Consider the following 14,698-nt stretch of genomic DNA (forward strand, 5'->3'; position numbering starts at 1 on the left):
GTCTTCCTACATTCTCATTCTCCTATTTTTGCTAAATTCCTGTGGGCTGTTTGACCTTGTGTGTTTGTAACACAAATGAAATACTTTTTTTTTCGGTGTCACTGTTCAAGTAATCAAGGAACGGTTCAAGGTCAGGTGAAAATAATCTGCTGCCAAAAAATCCAGTTTTGTAAAAACTGCATATTATTCTAATCCAATAGCTTTCGAGTCTAAAAATGAATGATTACTTTCAATTTTCAATCGAATGAGGCTCTGCCTTAGTACACGATCAACCCTTCTATACTAAGTGGCCGGGAAACAAAACAATAATACAGGCAAGACACCCGACTCTTTACTACGTGCCTCCAAAAAGGGGGCATTCAGATAATTCTATTGAAAAGAAATGAGCTTTACATGAAAACTTACAAAAAAATACACAAAAAAACATAAAAACAATGGTATATGAATTACAGACAAGATAAAATTAAGTTTATACTAAAACAATGTTTCAGTAACAGTCAACCAATACAAATGTTTGATTTCGCACTATTTTTTAATCATCGTCATCATTTCAAATTACTGAAATAATGTCAGATAAGTAACGTAGAGCTTCTTTTTCTCCGGAGACGTGTCAAATATGTACGCTGAGTAGCCTGCATGGCTTTTTAATATTTTAAAGCGAAAAATCAACGACCAGTCTGAAATGGCTAAAAATATAAACCCAAAACAAAAGGCGAAACAAAGGAAAAAACCTAGTTATTATTAAATTTGACTATTTATATCTTACGCATATGAACGAATTAAAAATAAAAGAATATGATTACCATGTGAAACGCCGCATCTATATTAACAGGAGGATCCTTTGCACTAGTTTCCATATAGGGGATATTCAGTCGGGATGCCGCCTCTCGCCCTTGTTCTTCAGTGATGCGGCGCATATGCACCAAGTCTATCTTGTTTGCAACTAGAAGCATCGGTACTGAATCTCTACAAATGAGCAGCAATACAAACAGTTTTTAGTCCATTGACCTCTTTATAATAAATGCAGTCTAAACAATGACAAAATTGTACTTTGACCGTGGTATATATATAAAAAAAAAAAAAAAAAAAAAAAAAAAAAAAAAAAAAACAGAAACAACAACTCATCGCAACTGATCTAAGTGTATTCTCCCTAAATGATACCTTCCGAATTAACAAGCTAGAATTTTTGCAGAGTAAGGGGGGGACTTTCAGGCCTTTGCCCCCTTTTCTGTCTGCAGTCTGAGGATTCTTACTAAAAGAGAAATTTACTCGTCCTTTCTCCTTCCCAGCAAAGCTTGAATACAGTAATTGTCCTGACGAGAAGGATTTAGCGTCCCTAATATCCCCCTCCCTAGGTTGAATTAAATAAGAACTCGCAACAGGGGCACTTACTCTCACTACTAATACTACAACTAACAACCTTTCTCTCATTATAGCCATAGAAAGCGCGATTGAACCGTATTTTTCGTACAGCCGACTGTTTGAAATACGGTCGGTCAGCCGAGTATTCAGAACAATCCGTAGGCAATTTCTCCGGAAAACATCTAGAAAATCTTCACCCGCTTTTCGGAGCGCCCATGCTTCAGAACCATACTGGACCACTGTCATCACTGTAGCTTCCAATATTCTAATCTTGGTTTGCAGACTTATCTTCGATTCCTTTCGAACTTTTTTCAACTGTGAAAAAACACCCTAAGCCTTGGCTATTCTACTTTAAACATCTTCCCTGCTCCCACCGTCTTTACTAATAATACTACCAAGGTAAGTGAAACAAGGTAAAATGGCACTTTGCTGTCGTGTAGTTTCTTTTCTTTTTTTAATAAAATACTCTAGCCGAACTCTAAATTTTTAAAATTGATTTAACATAAGGTAAGAGTCACTCCTTGCTAATTGTACATCCTAAAATATACCATTTTAAGCTTATACTTTACAATCTTTTCTTGTCAAAAAATTGTTGCTCAAACTTCAAATAAAAGATAATTTGAAAGTTTATCTTAATTTTAATATTTACTCGACGTGGAACGGTGAATAGCTACACATTATTCGCACGCAACACTTTGTAGATGGTAAAAAGCAAAAAAACTTGATAAGTAAACAAGAACTAGCAACATGTCAATTATATTTATTAAAATAAACCATAGTTCATAGGCTATCTATAACAATACTTATGATATGATCTTTAATCAAATAGCTTCTTTTTGCCTTCACATTTCATTTTGGTATTTTATATGAGCCTAGAATATTATCCACCCTTAATTTATTAATTTAAATTATATCAAATAATGCAGTCGGAAAAACTCCAAAAATAGTGTTTTTTCAAGCAACTTTACTGGGTGCACAGCAAATCATTTTGTACTGCTGAGGTCCATGTTGGGCCTCAGGTTAAACCTTATATTTTGTGACTGGTCCTTGCAAATGGGGTGGTTTAGTGGAAACGCATTGATGCATACCTATATGTTATTCATAGATAAAGTAAGAAAAAGAAAGGCTCAAAGTAAGCAATTTCCCATCCCAGCCGAGCGGCAGTTTGATCTTTAACATCAGATAATGCGTTTAAATATAATGACATTATTGAGGCGGTTGTTTCACGATAAAATGGAAAGTAGCAACAACCTATGGACTTCTGCAGTCAATACACAAATTAATAGCTTAGATTGAATACTTTTTTTAGGGTAGTATATAAAACAAGCATTAACAAATCATTCCTAAAAATTGAATTTCAGGCAATCAAAGCCATACCATAAAAAAAACTTCAATATTCCTAAAGATTTGATAAAAAAGATCCCACATTTCAGCTTGGAGATATTACTTGTCCTGATCAACTTCTTGTTATCAGATAGGACCCAAAAATACATTTAGAGGAGGATACGGGGGACAATTTTTTCCCCTTTAACCCTTGTGGCTCAAAACTTATAAAATGTTAACCAAGTGAAGAGATACATTAAAAAAGGGCATAACTGATTTTTATGCAGTCATAGACATGGTCACAATGGCACGACCTACAGTGTAGGTGAATGTTTTTTTTAACCACTCAGAGGGTTTTTGTAGTTTTTTTTTCAGTGTCTCCCCATTTTTAATTTTCTTTCACCCTCCAATTAAATATGATAAATTTTTTTTAAGCACAGGAAATACAATCACATTAATAATAATGTTACAATTTTTTTTTAATTAATTAATATTTATGTTACAAAAGGTGCATTAATATAAAACACAGCATTTTTGAAAGAGTGAACATGGATAAGTCTTATTCTGATTTACTCAAACTTTTCAGTAAAAAAACTGAGTATTTTCTTCAAATATAGAACGCAACCCTAATTGACTCCTGAATCACTACGAAACCTGCTACTAACCTCATTCCCTACTTTAACTGGACCAATTTTATTGCCGCTTTAACCAGACAAATTTTATTGCCCTATATACCATCGTATAAATCACTCGTATAAAGTTTTATTATTAAAATTTGTTACATATATCTATATATATATTATATATATCTAAATTTGTTATATGTTATATATATATATATATATATATATATATATATATATATATATATATATATATATATATATATATATATATATATATATATATATATATATATATATTCATTTTATTTAGCCAACCAATAAAAAACTATGCCAATTAAAAACAAACAGAAATTAATTTCAAAAACTATTTCCACAAAAGAGGTCTTTCCAAGAAAGACTGCCCAAAAGTGTACCAGGGTTTTTCTCCAGGTCTAACAATAGGTTTACATTACATCTCTAGTCATATATTCTCGTTTCTTAACGAGTGTATATGAATACAAATGTATAATTCTTATTCTGATTCACTCAAACTTTTCAGTGCAAAAACTGAATAGTTTCTTCAAATTGATGTAGGCTACCCATGGTCAAAAGTACTGCCGAAAAGTATACCCGGGCTTCTCTCCAGACCTAACAAGTTTTTTTCGCAAATTTATTTCCCCCTTGGTCAAAAGTATAAATCAAAAGCATACGAGGGTTTATCAATAGGTTTACGTTAAAAAAGAGAAAAGGCAGACATAACTAGAGGAAAAGTCTATTTAAAAGTTTAAAGCCATTTTAAATAATATTTCAACTGGAATATAACTTTTCTAAACAGCCATTCCCCTTGATCTCGTCCTAGAAACACTTAGCCATTCCCCAACGGACAGCCTCTTTTATTAATTTTCTTGGGCGTCACTAAATAGAATTTCTAAGAATTGATTTCCCTAAGTCATTTTCCTGAAACACTGCCAAGCCTATCCTACTGTAGATAGCAGCATTATGGAGGATGATAGAAAAGTTGATAACACATTTTGTACCTATCTTTAACTCGCTGAACTTGTGTCCGGAATTGATCAATATTATCAAAGCTTTGTTTATCTGTCACTGAGTAGACAAGTAGAAAGCCATCTCCTTTTCGCATGTACTGCTCCCTCATAGCACTAAATTCTTCTTGTCCTGCTGTGTCCAATACTGGAAAATAATACAGACTTCCATCAAACATCAATTGCTATGCTATTATACCGTTTTGCAGACAGATAAGTTTTAGCTGCTTATTTTCGCAAAATACGTCTCTCCTTATAAAAATCTTGAAAAAAGAAGTACTGAATGCAATATCACTCTTTTTTTTTCTTAACACTTTTTAATGTTCCATTTTTATTTTAAACCAAATACAAAAACTGGAATCACTTAACATTTCCGTTTGCTTACTAATGAACAGCAACCAAATTTGTGGATTTTAAAAATAAAAAATTAAGAGAGAAACGGGTTTCATCTAAATAAAGCAGTAGAACAAAACAAAAGATTAAAATCACAACAACAAAACTTTAAATAATAAAAAAGGTCAGAATATTTCGACTCCACGTCCGGGAGCCTTTTTCAACGACAAAAAAGAGAAACAATTAAAAAAAAATCATCTAAAGAAAACGGCAATTGATTATGAAATTTGACACTTCGCATTGATATTTCAGTTCCAAAGTTTTATCATTTTTTTCTCAAAGGGAAATAACGTGGTGGGCATGAATGTAGACTTGCAGCTAAATTAAACATAGTCACTTCCACTTTTCACATTTGCTTATTGATATTGGTCTGATTTTTATTGTCTGTAGTACTGAGGAGCTCATTAATGAGATAATCAAACACAGGTTTTAGCACAAACACAACAAAAGAGATAATCAAATTTTTAAACTACTAAAACTAAAATAATTACTTGCTAGTTTATTTTCCTTGATAAGTATGTCTCTCGATTTCCCGATTCTTAAATTTTACTTCGTAATATGCACGTGTGCGCAGAAAAATCTTATAAATTGTTCAAGGGAGAAGTCAAGAAGGGTTCAAGAAAATGATAAACCATCACATCTATTCCACCAGTTATTAGAAGAAAAATAAAGATCCTCTATCAAATTTCGATTGACGTTTCTATGACCCAAAAAAAGAGCATAAACGAGAAAAATTAAATGAAAATTAAAGGAAATTAAAATGAAAATAAAATAATGGAGATTAAAGGGAAAATTTTTCCTTACCAATAAAGAATAATAACAATAAGAATAGGTTTTGATGCTCCATGGCGCCTTACTATTATCTAAAACCACAGACAGTTGTGAAATTTTATAGATAATAAATACTACAACTGTTAGGTTGTCATTTTCTGGTAAAAAATTTTGTGGCCAATTTCAAAAACTCCCACCACTTCGTGGATCCCTTTCCACTATGAAATTTCGCTATTTCCTAGTTGCAGTATTGACTAGAAGTTAACACTAGAGATTTCCTTATTTTCACAGTTTCACCAACCCCCACCCCCCTTTTTAGAAATCCTACTTAGGCCAATCAGTTAAGTCCACTGTATATAAATAATAGATTAAGTCACAATATGTATATAAATTAAGACATACCTGTGAGATAGGACAGGTGCAAACCACTTCACCGGCTCACCAAGTTCCAAGTTTCTTACTGTTTTCGCAATTACGAATAATACAATTTCGAACCCTTTTTCAGTGACTGATAAACACAAACTAACATTACTAACCCGCTAATGAAAGAGTAAGTGGGAGGAGCTGTTTGTACGCACCGAGAATGAAGCGCCAGAATTCATCTGCGGTGAACTTACTGTTATATTATCTTTATACAGTGATTCACTGACAAGAAGGGAATTATTGTTCAAAATGGTTAAGCCTCTTGTGCTGGGGGCTGACATAACGTACTTAATCACATCTCCTGTGAACTAAATTTGTCCAATCAACACTCAAGGTCCTCAAATTCAACTTGTGGCTAGCATTTTAGTGCAGTAGAAATTCTTTTGTACGAAGAGGAGAGGGCCCCCGAAAAGCCTGAAGAGGAAGCTGTAACCTCTGGCGCTGTCAGTGGATCAGCTACCCCAATCAGCTGTGTGAATATGGCTAGTGGGTTTTCTCCAAAGAGCAACAGCTCTAAATTTCCTCATGGTCACACATAAAAAAAAGGAGACTGCTTGATCAAATAATGTGTCCGAACGATGATGCAGAACAGGATGAAAATAATTATGTGATTCATCGTCAAGTAGATTTAAATCTGGGCTTGTCAGCCCACGCCAGGAGATCAAAAGATCCTGTCCTAGTTGATGCAATCAATACAATCATTGCCTTCTGGAAAATATATTTTACTCAGCTGCCATGGATTGCAGCTTGACAAGAAAAGTACTATTGTTGCCGGCATTTTGTGCCACAGCAGAAAGGGTTTTCAGTGGTGCAGGACAAATTGTTACTGCCAAGCGTTCTATGCTGACTCCACACCGCGTAAACAAGCGTATTTTTTATACATGGAGACTAAAATCTGGTCAAAGCTTTAAAGGATAGTGCTTGAGTTTATTTCTAGCTAAGTGTTTTGAATTTTTAATTCTGGACTGCCTGACAATTGACAAAATAGGGAATTTAAAACTTAAACTCTTATTCAAATTAATCTTATTCAATCTTATTCAAATTAAAGTCTGAAATTTAGAGCCACAATTAAAAATTTAATAGTATATAATACTTTCCTCTATAAGATGTTGCCTTTTTTTTATATCAATAATAATAATAATAATAATAAAAAAAAAATCATATAACAAGTTTTTCAAAGAAAGTAAAGAGCTCCATTAAGCCAAATTTGAGCAGGAATAATGCAAAAAAATATTCCAAGCGTGTAATTACCACAAATCTTCATCAATAAATAAATGAAACTCAAAACGAACAGAAATTACAATAGTTAACCTAGTCAAAATCAAAACGAGCTAAAATTAGCAGGAATAGGGCTGACAGCCCCCATGCCTTCTCAAGACCAGAACATAATTTGCACTTTACTGAAACAAAATACATTTTAAATGTTTTCACATTTTTACTTTAATAAATAAAAAATATTAAAACTTTAAGGAATAAATATCAGTATATGCAAATTAAACTGACAATCCACGGTCATTTGTTTTTTGTCACAGTAGTAGTAATGGTATTGCTACTTGTGTCATTAATTGCAACAGCGCTAGTCCTAGTAGCAGCAGTAGTATTAACGAAATGCCTTTTGGTCAGTTGAAGATCCCTCTCATTAAGTCCTGGATGTTTCAACTTAATACAATTAGTCATTGCTATGTCAATGCTGATATGTCCTTTTGATAACCTATTTGTTCATATACTTCTTGAAATTTCTATCTCAATGCTCTTAGCCTTACAATTAGTTGCAATAGCAGAAGTATTTGAAGTAGTAGTAGTAGTAAATGAAGCAGTGATAGTAGTATTAGTAATAGCGTGCATATATTGCCTTTTGCTCACATGATCTTCCCATTAAGCATTCTCTGAAAGTTCCAACTTAATTCCCAAGTCAGTTCTTGAGATACGCTCTTTTGATAATGTAAATTCACATAGCGTCTTTTGATTTAGTTCAAATTTTCCCTCAATGTTGCAAATGGAGTAGTGCGGTAGCAGTAGTGGTAACAGTAGTAGTTGTTGCACCTGAATGCCCTTTGTCTTTTTAGAAATTAAAGTTCAAAATATATACCTTTCTCAATAGCATATACTTTATATAAACAATGAACAAATTGCCCCGAGGACTGTGGGGAGGTTGACATCCCCAAAGACATACTTACTGGATCTTTTAACAATTCTGAACAAAATAGCTCACTTAAAATTTCGATCGGATGTGTTTGGGGAATTATAGGGTTGGGGGGAGGATGATTGTCCTTCATTTGCTTTTGACTCTTAAAAAGGGCACCAGAACTTCCGACTTCCATTCAAATGAGCCCCATCCGACCCGAAGTTTATACAACCACCCGGTCCATAAAAAACCTTATATGCCCCGGGGCATAACTTGCAACCCTTGCCCTGGGATATGGGAGGGGGGGGGGTTGTGTCCATCCTGAAGACATTGTTATATGCTCTCTGGAATATTTTAAACAAAATGGCTATCTCACAATTCCGATCGGACGCGTTTGGGAATGGGAGGGGGGGGTTAGTTGCCCTCCCATCGCCTTTGACTCTTAAAAGGGAACTAGAACTATACATTTCACATCAAATGAGCCTCCTCTAAAGTTCACACGACCACTCCAACCATAAAAACGTTATATGCCCCCAGGGCATGACTAACAACCCTTGCCCGAAGACTCTGGGGGCTGTGTCAACCACAAAGATCTTTTTATGTGATCTTTCAAATCTTTTTGAACAAATACCTATCCCGAAATTTCTATCAGATATATTTCGGGAAAATACAACGTGTGTGTGTGTGTAGGGTGGTTGCCTCCCTTCGATCACTTTGATTGTTAAAAAGAACACTAGAACTTCTGATTACCAATTCAATGAGTCCCCTCCGAAGCTTATACAACCACCCTCTTTATAAAAACTTTATATATCCCCAGGCCATAGCTTACAGCCCTTGCCCTGAGGGCTGTGGGGTTTGTCATCCTCAAAAACATATTTTCGGGCCTTTCAACTACGCTGAACAAAATAGCTATCTCAAAATTTTGGTTGGATGTGTTTGGGGGAATGATAGTCATAAGAAAGGGGCTGGTTGCCCTCCAATAGCTTTTGACTATTAAAAAGGGCATTAGCCCTTTTGATTTCCAATCGTATGAGCCCCGTTCGAAGTTTTTACGACAACTTCTTCTATACAAAGTGCTGTGGTCTAAAGAAGCAAAATAAAATAGAAATAATAATAATAATAAAAATAACACATTGTGCCCACATCGCTCTTTACTTAGGGAGCACTATTGTGTTGCCTATGATAAAAGCTTCTCTTCACAAGATGTTGCTTCTTTTTCTTCTAACACCTGGGAACGAACTGTTCTTAAAGAACGACATGCCAAGTTTCCTGAAACCTGGCAATGTAAAAAAAAAAAAAAAAAAAAAAAAAAAAAAAAAAAAAAAAATTTAGGTTGATCAGGAAATTCAAGACCAGGAGATTCAAACGTCAAGTACGATATACACATCAAATTCTATTGAAGTTTCATAAATTAGCCATGGATTTTATAGTGCTTTAAAATATTTCTCATTCCACTTCAACTTTGTCCAAATTTGCGTTTGAGTCGCAGAGAATTGGGACAAAAGTCAAACTTTAGCCCAGTCAAAATACCCCAGACAATTCCGAACCCGCAAAAAATTTACCCCGGAGCATCTCCACATATAAAATTGAGTCGCCAAAGGGAAAGTAAGAAAAAAAAAACTGTGCATAAGATTTCTATCAAATGCCGCCCTCCCCTGTAAAATTCATCCCCGGGAATTTTTCTCCGTGGAAACCCCTCCCTCCCCCTCTCTCGAAAAATATCTGTATACTTCCCAATAGCAAATACTATGCGTGAACAATGGGCAAATTTTATAACTTACAGCCCTTTCCTCAGGGGCTGTGGAGGGTCCTGCCATTCAAAGAGGCATAGTTATGAGACTTTCCTACTATGCTGAACAAAATAGATATCTCAAAGTTTTGATCGGATGACTTTGGGGAAAGAGGGGCGTGGAAGGGGGACTAGTGGCTCTCCAATCTTTTTGGTCACTTTAAAGGGTTAAAAAAAACTTCATTTCCCGTGGAATGAGCATTCTCTTGATCTTCTAAGACCATTGGCTCGACAGGGTCACACCTTGAAAAACAAAAACAAATGAACCCTCATTCTTGATCTTTCTTCTGGCAAAAAAAATACAAAATTCCACAATTTTTTAGATAGGAACTTAAAACCTATAGGATCTGGTGGTATGCCTTTCATTTCATTTCTTTCAATTCTTCCAATGTATCTATTGTTTCCAAAATCCCACTTTTTAGTGTTTCGGTTACTATTCGCCTAAGTCACTCCTTAATTACAGTCCGTTACCATGAATTGTTTGATTTTATACTCACTGGCCTTAAGGTGTTGTCTGATTACTATTCTCAGGAAATTTTTCATTTTTTTTTAGGGGGAAGGAAGTTGCACCCCAATATCCCCCCCCCCCTAGATTTTTAAAAATGCTTTTTTGTATATTTTCACTGAAAATGTATTTTTATATTTTCAATAATAAAACTTATTAAAAAACAATATTACCCCCCTCCTGACAAATTTAGAAAAATACATTTTTATAACCTCTCCCCCTCCCTTACGCTTTCACAAAATTATGCCACCGTGAGCTATACTATCCAGCGTATAAACAAGGTCTTTGCTTTGTTAAAATCTAAATATGCAAAATTTGGTTTTGAATTTAACGCCAAAAAGTCCTAAGTCGTACTTCTTAACTGGAAGCAACAGTCTCCTTAAGATATTCCTCTTAGAAATAGCAGGATCAATCAGGTCAGTCATTAAATTAAAAAAAAAAACAAGTTTTTTCAACTGAAAGGAAGGGGCAACATTAAAACTTAAAACGAAGAGAAATTATTACGTATCTGAGGGGGTTCGCCCGATCGTCAATACCTCGCTCTTTAGGCTAAAGTTCGACATTTATTCCAATTCTTTAAGAATGACCTCAGAATCACAAAGGCCGTATAATTAGAATAAATAGGTCTTTTGAAAGTACTAAAAAAACTTTAGTGTAAAGAGCGAAGTATTGCTGATGAAGCGAACCGCCTCATATACATAATAACTTCTGTTCGTTTTAAGTTTTGATGTTGCTCCTTACTTTCAGTTGAAAAAATTGTTTTTTTTTTAAATTCAATTTCTAATCATTTTTAAATAATGCTGGAAAATCCGGCGCCCCCTTCATGGAAAACTCTCTTCTCCCATGAAACGATCCTCCCACGTAGCCCCCTCCCCACCGACCTGAAAACGTCAGTATACATCCCAATAACCAATATTATATGTAAACAATGGGCAAATGTCATAACTTTGCCAATTCCCCCGGGGACTGCGAGGGATTAGGTCATCCTCAAAGATATATTTATTAAATTTTTCGACTATACTGAACAACATGGCTATCTCAAAATTTTGATCGGGTGATTTCGGGGGAAAAAATGAGCATATGACGTGGCATAGTTGCCCTGCAATTTTTTGGTCACTTAATATGTGCACTAGAACTTTTAATTTCCGTTCAAATGAGCCCTCTCGCGATATTTTAGGACCGCTGGGTCGATACGATAACCCCTGAAAAAAAGTATAAATCTTTCTTCTGGCAAAAAATATCAAATTCTACATTTTTGCAGATAGGAGTTTGAAACCTTTACAGTGAGGTTCTCTGATACGCTGAATCTGATGGCGTGATTTTCATTAAAATTTTATGGGGGCGTTTCCTTCTTTCTTCGAAAATAAGGAAAATTTTCTCAGGCTCGTAACTTTTGATGGGTAAGATTAAACTTGATGAAACTTATATATTTGAAATCAGCATAGAAATCCGATTTTTTTATATATCTATTGGTATTAAAAATTCCGTTTTTTAAAGTTTCGACTACTATTGAGCTGGGTCACTCCTTACTTACAGTTCGTTACCACGAACTGTTTGATATAACATACCTTGATCTCACTATTGCATCCTCAATAAGGCATACATTAAAGTTCTGGTAGCATATGTTAAATGACAGGTTGAGCTTTCCTATGCATCTTTTGTAACCAATAAGCAACATTCTAACCATTGTCTGTTTTTGAAGATTTTCAATTTGGTAGCTCTCTTGTGTTACGTGTGTCCTCCACTGTTCTGAAGAGTATTACCAATTCAAAAAATTCAAAACTTTTCAATATTTTCACGCAATATTTTTATGTCCCTCCTGCCTTCATAAACTCATAATTCTTATCTTTTAAGAAAGCGCAAGATTGTTCATCCCATCATTTCTGTTGAAAGACACGTATCTGTAACACGTTGTGCCTGTTATTAAAACTAATTCATTGATGCTAATGCAGACTCTGCTAGCACTGGTCTTGACCCAGAAGCTCTATTTCTTTTCCAATTTTTTTCACATACCTTTTGTGTAATCGAATTAACTTTATAGTATATTTGCCGTCATTAATTTTTAATATTGTAAGTAATGTATGTTTATTTCTCCACGACCCCTTTTTGTTTTGTATAACGGATTATCAAATAAATAATAATAGTAACATAGTGTATGTACAAATTTACCGTCTAATATACACATATTTCCATCCACTTCACAGTGCTGCAAATAGCTATCTTCAATTGTGGGGTCATAGTCTGTTACAAACAGTTTCTGAAAGAACTGTATTGTTATGGCACTCTTTCCAACACCTCCATCCCCAACAACAACAAGCTTGTACCGAACCAACTGTTCATCATTGGGTATGGACGACATTAATAAACCTGAAAAGTGTATCCAATTAGTGTATATTATCAAATTAAATATGAAAATAATATGATCGATGATAGTAGTAAATATACGATTTCAGTATGAATAAGTAAGCAAAAATCAGTAAAATATAAAAAAAAATCAGCCAACTCATTCTGAGGTTCTTATATTGCTAGGACGTCTGTCTGTAAATATCTAACCTAATATGTTTTTCATTAAAATTTGCACTTTACTGAAAAAATATATATGTTTTTACTTTTATAGCTTAAATAATTCAAGCAATATTAACATTTTGATAAATAAATATCAGTATATGTATATTAAACTGACAATGCACATTCATTTGTATTTTTTTCTGTAAATTGCAAATTATGCTCTCGCCTTGGGAAGACATAGGGGTTTTGAGCCCTACTCATGTTAATTTCTACTCGTTTTGAGTTTGACTCGATTATTTATTGTAATTCTGTTCATTTTGGGTTTCATTTATTTATCGATGCTGATTTGTGATAGTTCCACGCTTGGTAGATTATTTGATTTTATTTTTGCTCATTTTTGGTTTAATGGAGTTCTTTACTTTTCTTTGAAAAACTTATTTTATGGAAAAAGTTTTTTTTTTAATTAATTTCTTTTCGTTTTATATTTACATAGTCTTTTCAGGGAAAAAGAAAATAATACTTTAAATCTTTTCGTTTTTAAATTTTCAGCAATTTTTAACAACATACACCCTTTTAAAAATCTGGACACAAATAGTGGTGTTTAATTTAGTTTCATACCTCCTCTAGTTGACCTGAAATAGAAAACTTGATACCATTCGCGAAAAAAATCTGTTTACTTACTTTGATAGCTTGGATACACTTACGCTCTTTTGATTTTGCTAAATTTTAAGAGCAGAAGTAGCCCCGAAAGTTTGAACATAATACCCTCAGTCGTTCTTGGGATACTGCTGAGATGCCTTATTGGGAAATAGCATTAAAACAGTGCAAAAAAAAACAAAAAAAAACAGTGCATTTTGATGTAATCTTAAGGCAACATTTAGTTTTTAAACATAATGGCCAGATGAGAGGGAAGTTTTCGACTATTAAAAAGGGCAATTGCCCTTTCAATTCCAATCGAATGAGCCCTTTTTGAGTTTCTACAACAACACTTTCCATAAACACCTTATATGCCCCCAGGGCATAAAATACAATCCTTGCCCTGAGGGCTCTGGGGAGAGGGTCATCTTCAAAGATCTAATTTCCAGAACTTTCAACAACAATAAACAAAGTGGCTGTCTAAAAATTTGGATTGGATGTGTTTGGGGAAATGGTGGGTGCGAGAGGGGTATTAGTTGCTCTCCAATCAGTTTCAACTACTAAAAAAGGCACTATGGGCGTGAGAAAGGGGTTAGTTGCCCTCCAATTACTTTCTAGCATTAGAAAGGGCATTAGCCCTTTCAATTTGCAATCGAATGAGCCGTTTTGAAGTTTCTACGACAACGCTTTAAATAAAAACCTTATATGCCCCCAAGGCATAACTTTAGAACCCTTGCCCTGAGCGCTGGGTGGAGGCTTTCATCCTCAAAGGCCTAATTTCCAGAACTTTCAACTACGGTGAAGAAAATTGCTATCTCGAAATTTTGATTGGATGTTTTTGGGGAAATGGTGGGCGTGAGAGGGGGTTAGTTGCCGTTCAATAGCTTCCGACTATTAAAAAGGGCACTAGTCCTTTCAATTTGCAGTAGAATGAGCCATTTTTGAAGTTTCTAGAACGTTTTCTTTCTTACGTTTCTTCTCTTTCTTTCTCTGAAGTTTCTTTCTTATAAATAAATTGATTGATTGATTGACAACACTTTCTATAAAAACCTTATATACCCCAGGGCATAACTTACAACCCTTGCCCTGAGGGCTGTGAGGGGGTTGTCATCATCAGACATAATTTCCAGACCTTTCAACTACGTAGAAAAAATGGTTATCTCAAAATTTTGATTGGATGTGTTTGGGGAAATGGTGGCCGTGAGAGGGGGGTTA

General features: G+C 34.5%; 1 protein-coding gene across 1 annotated transcript in view; it reads right to left on the bottom strand.

Annotated features, from left to right (window-relative positions):
- Positions 1-14,698, bottom strand: part of LOC148949429 (ras-related protein M-Ras-like) — a 41,002-nt gene that overhangs the window by 12,828 nt on the left and 13,476 nt on the right. The window contains exons 2-4 of the mRNA XM_089093455.1: positions 12,509-12,706; positions 4,328-4,481; positions 804-966 (exon numbers count right to left, since the gene is read on the bottom strand). Of these exons, the coding sequence (XP_088949581.1) occupies positions 804-966; positions 4,328-4,481; positions 12,509-12,698 (507 nt within the window). The 5' untranslated portion in view covers positions 12,699-12,706. The remainder of the gene's footprint in view (positions 1-803; positions 967-4,327; positions 4,482-12,508; positions 12,707-14,698) is intronic.

The sequence above is a fragment of the Artemia sp. Qi Xiang Cuo genome, chromosome 8 (assembly GCF_049724085.1).
Source record: "Artemia sp. Qi Xiang Cuo chromosome 8, ASM4972408v1, whole genome shotgun sequence".
Lineage (NCBI taxonomy): Eukaryota > Metazoa > Arthropoda > Branchiopoda > Anostraca > Artemiidae > Artemia > Artemia sp. Qi Xiang Cuo.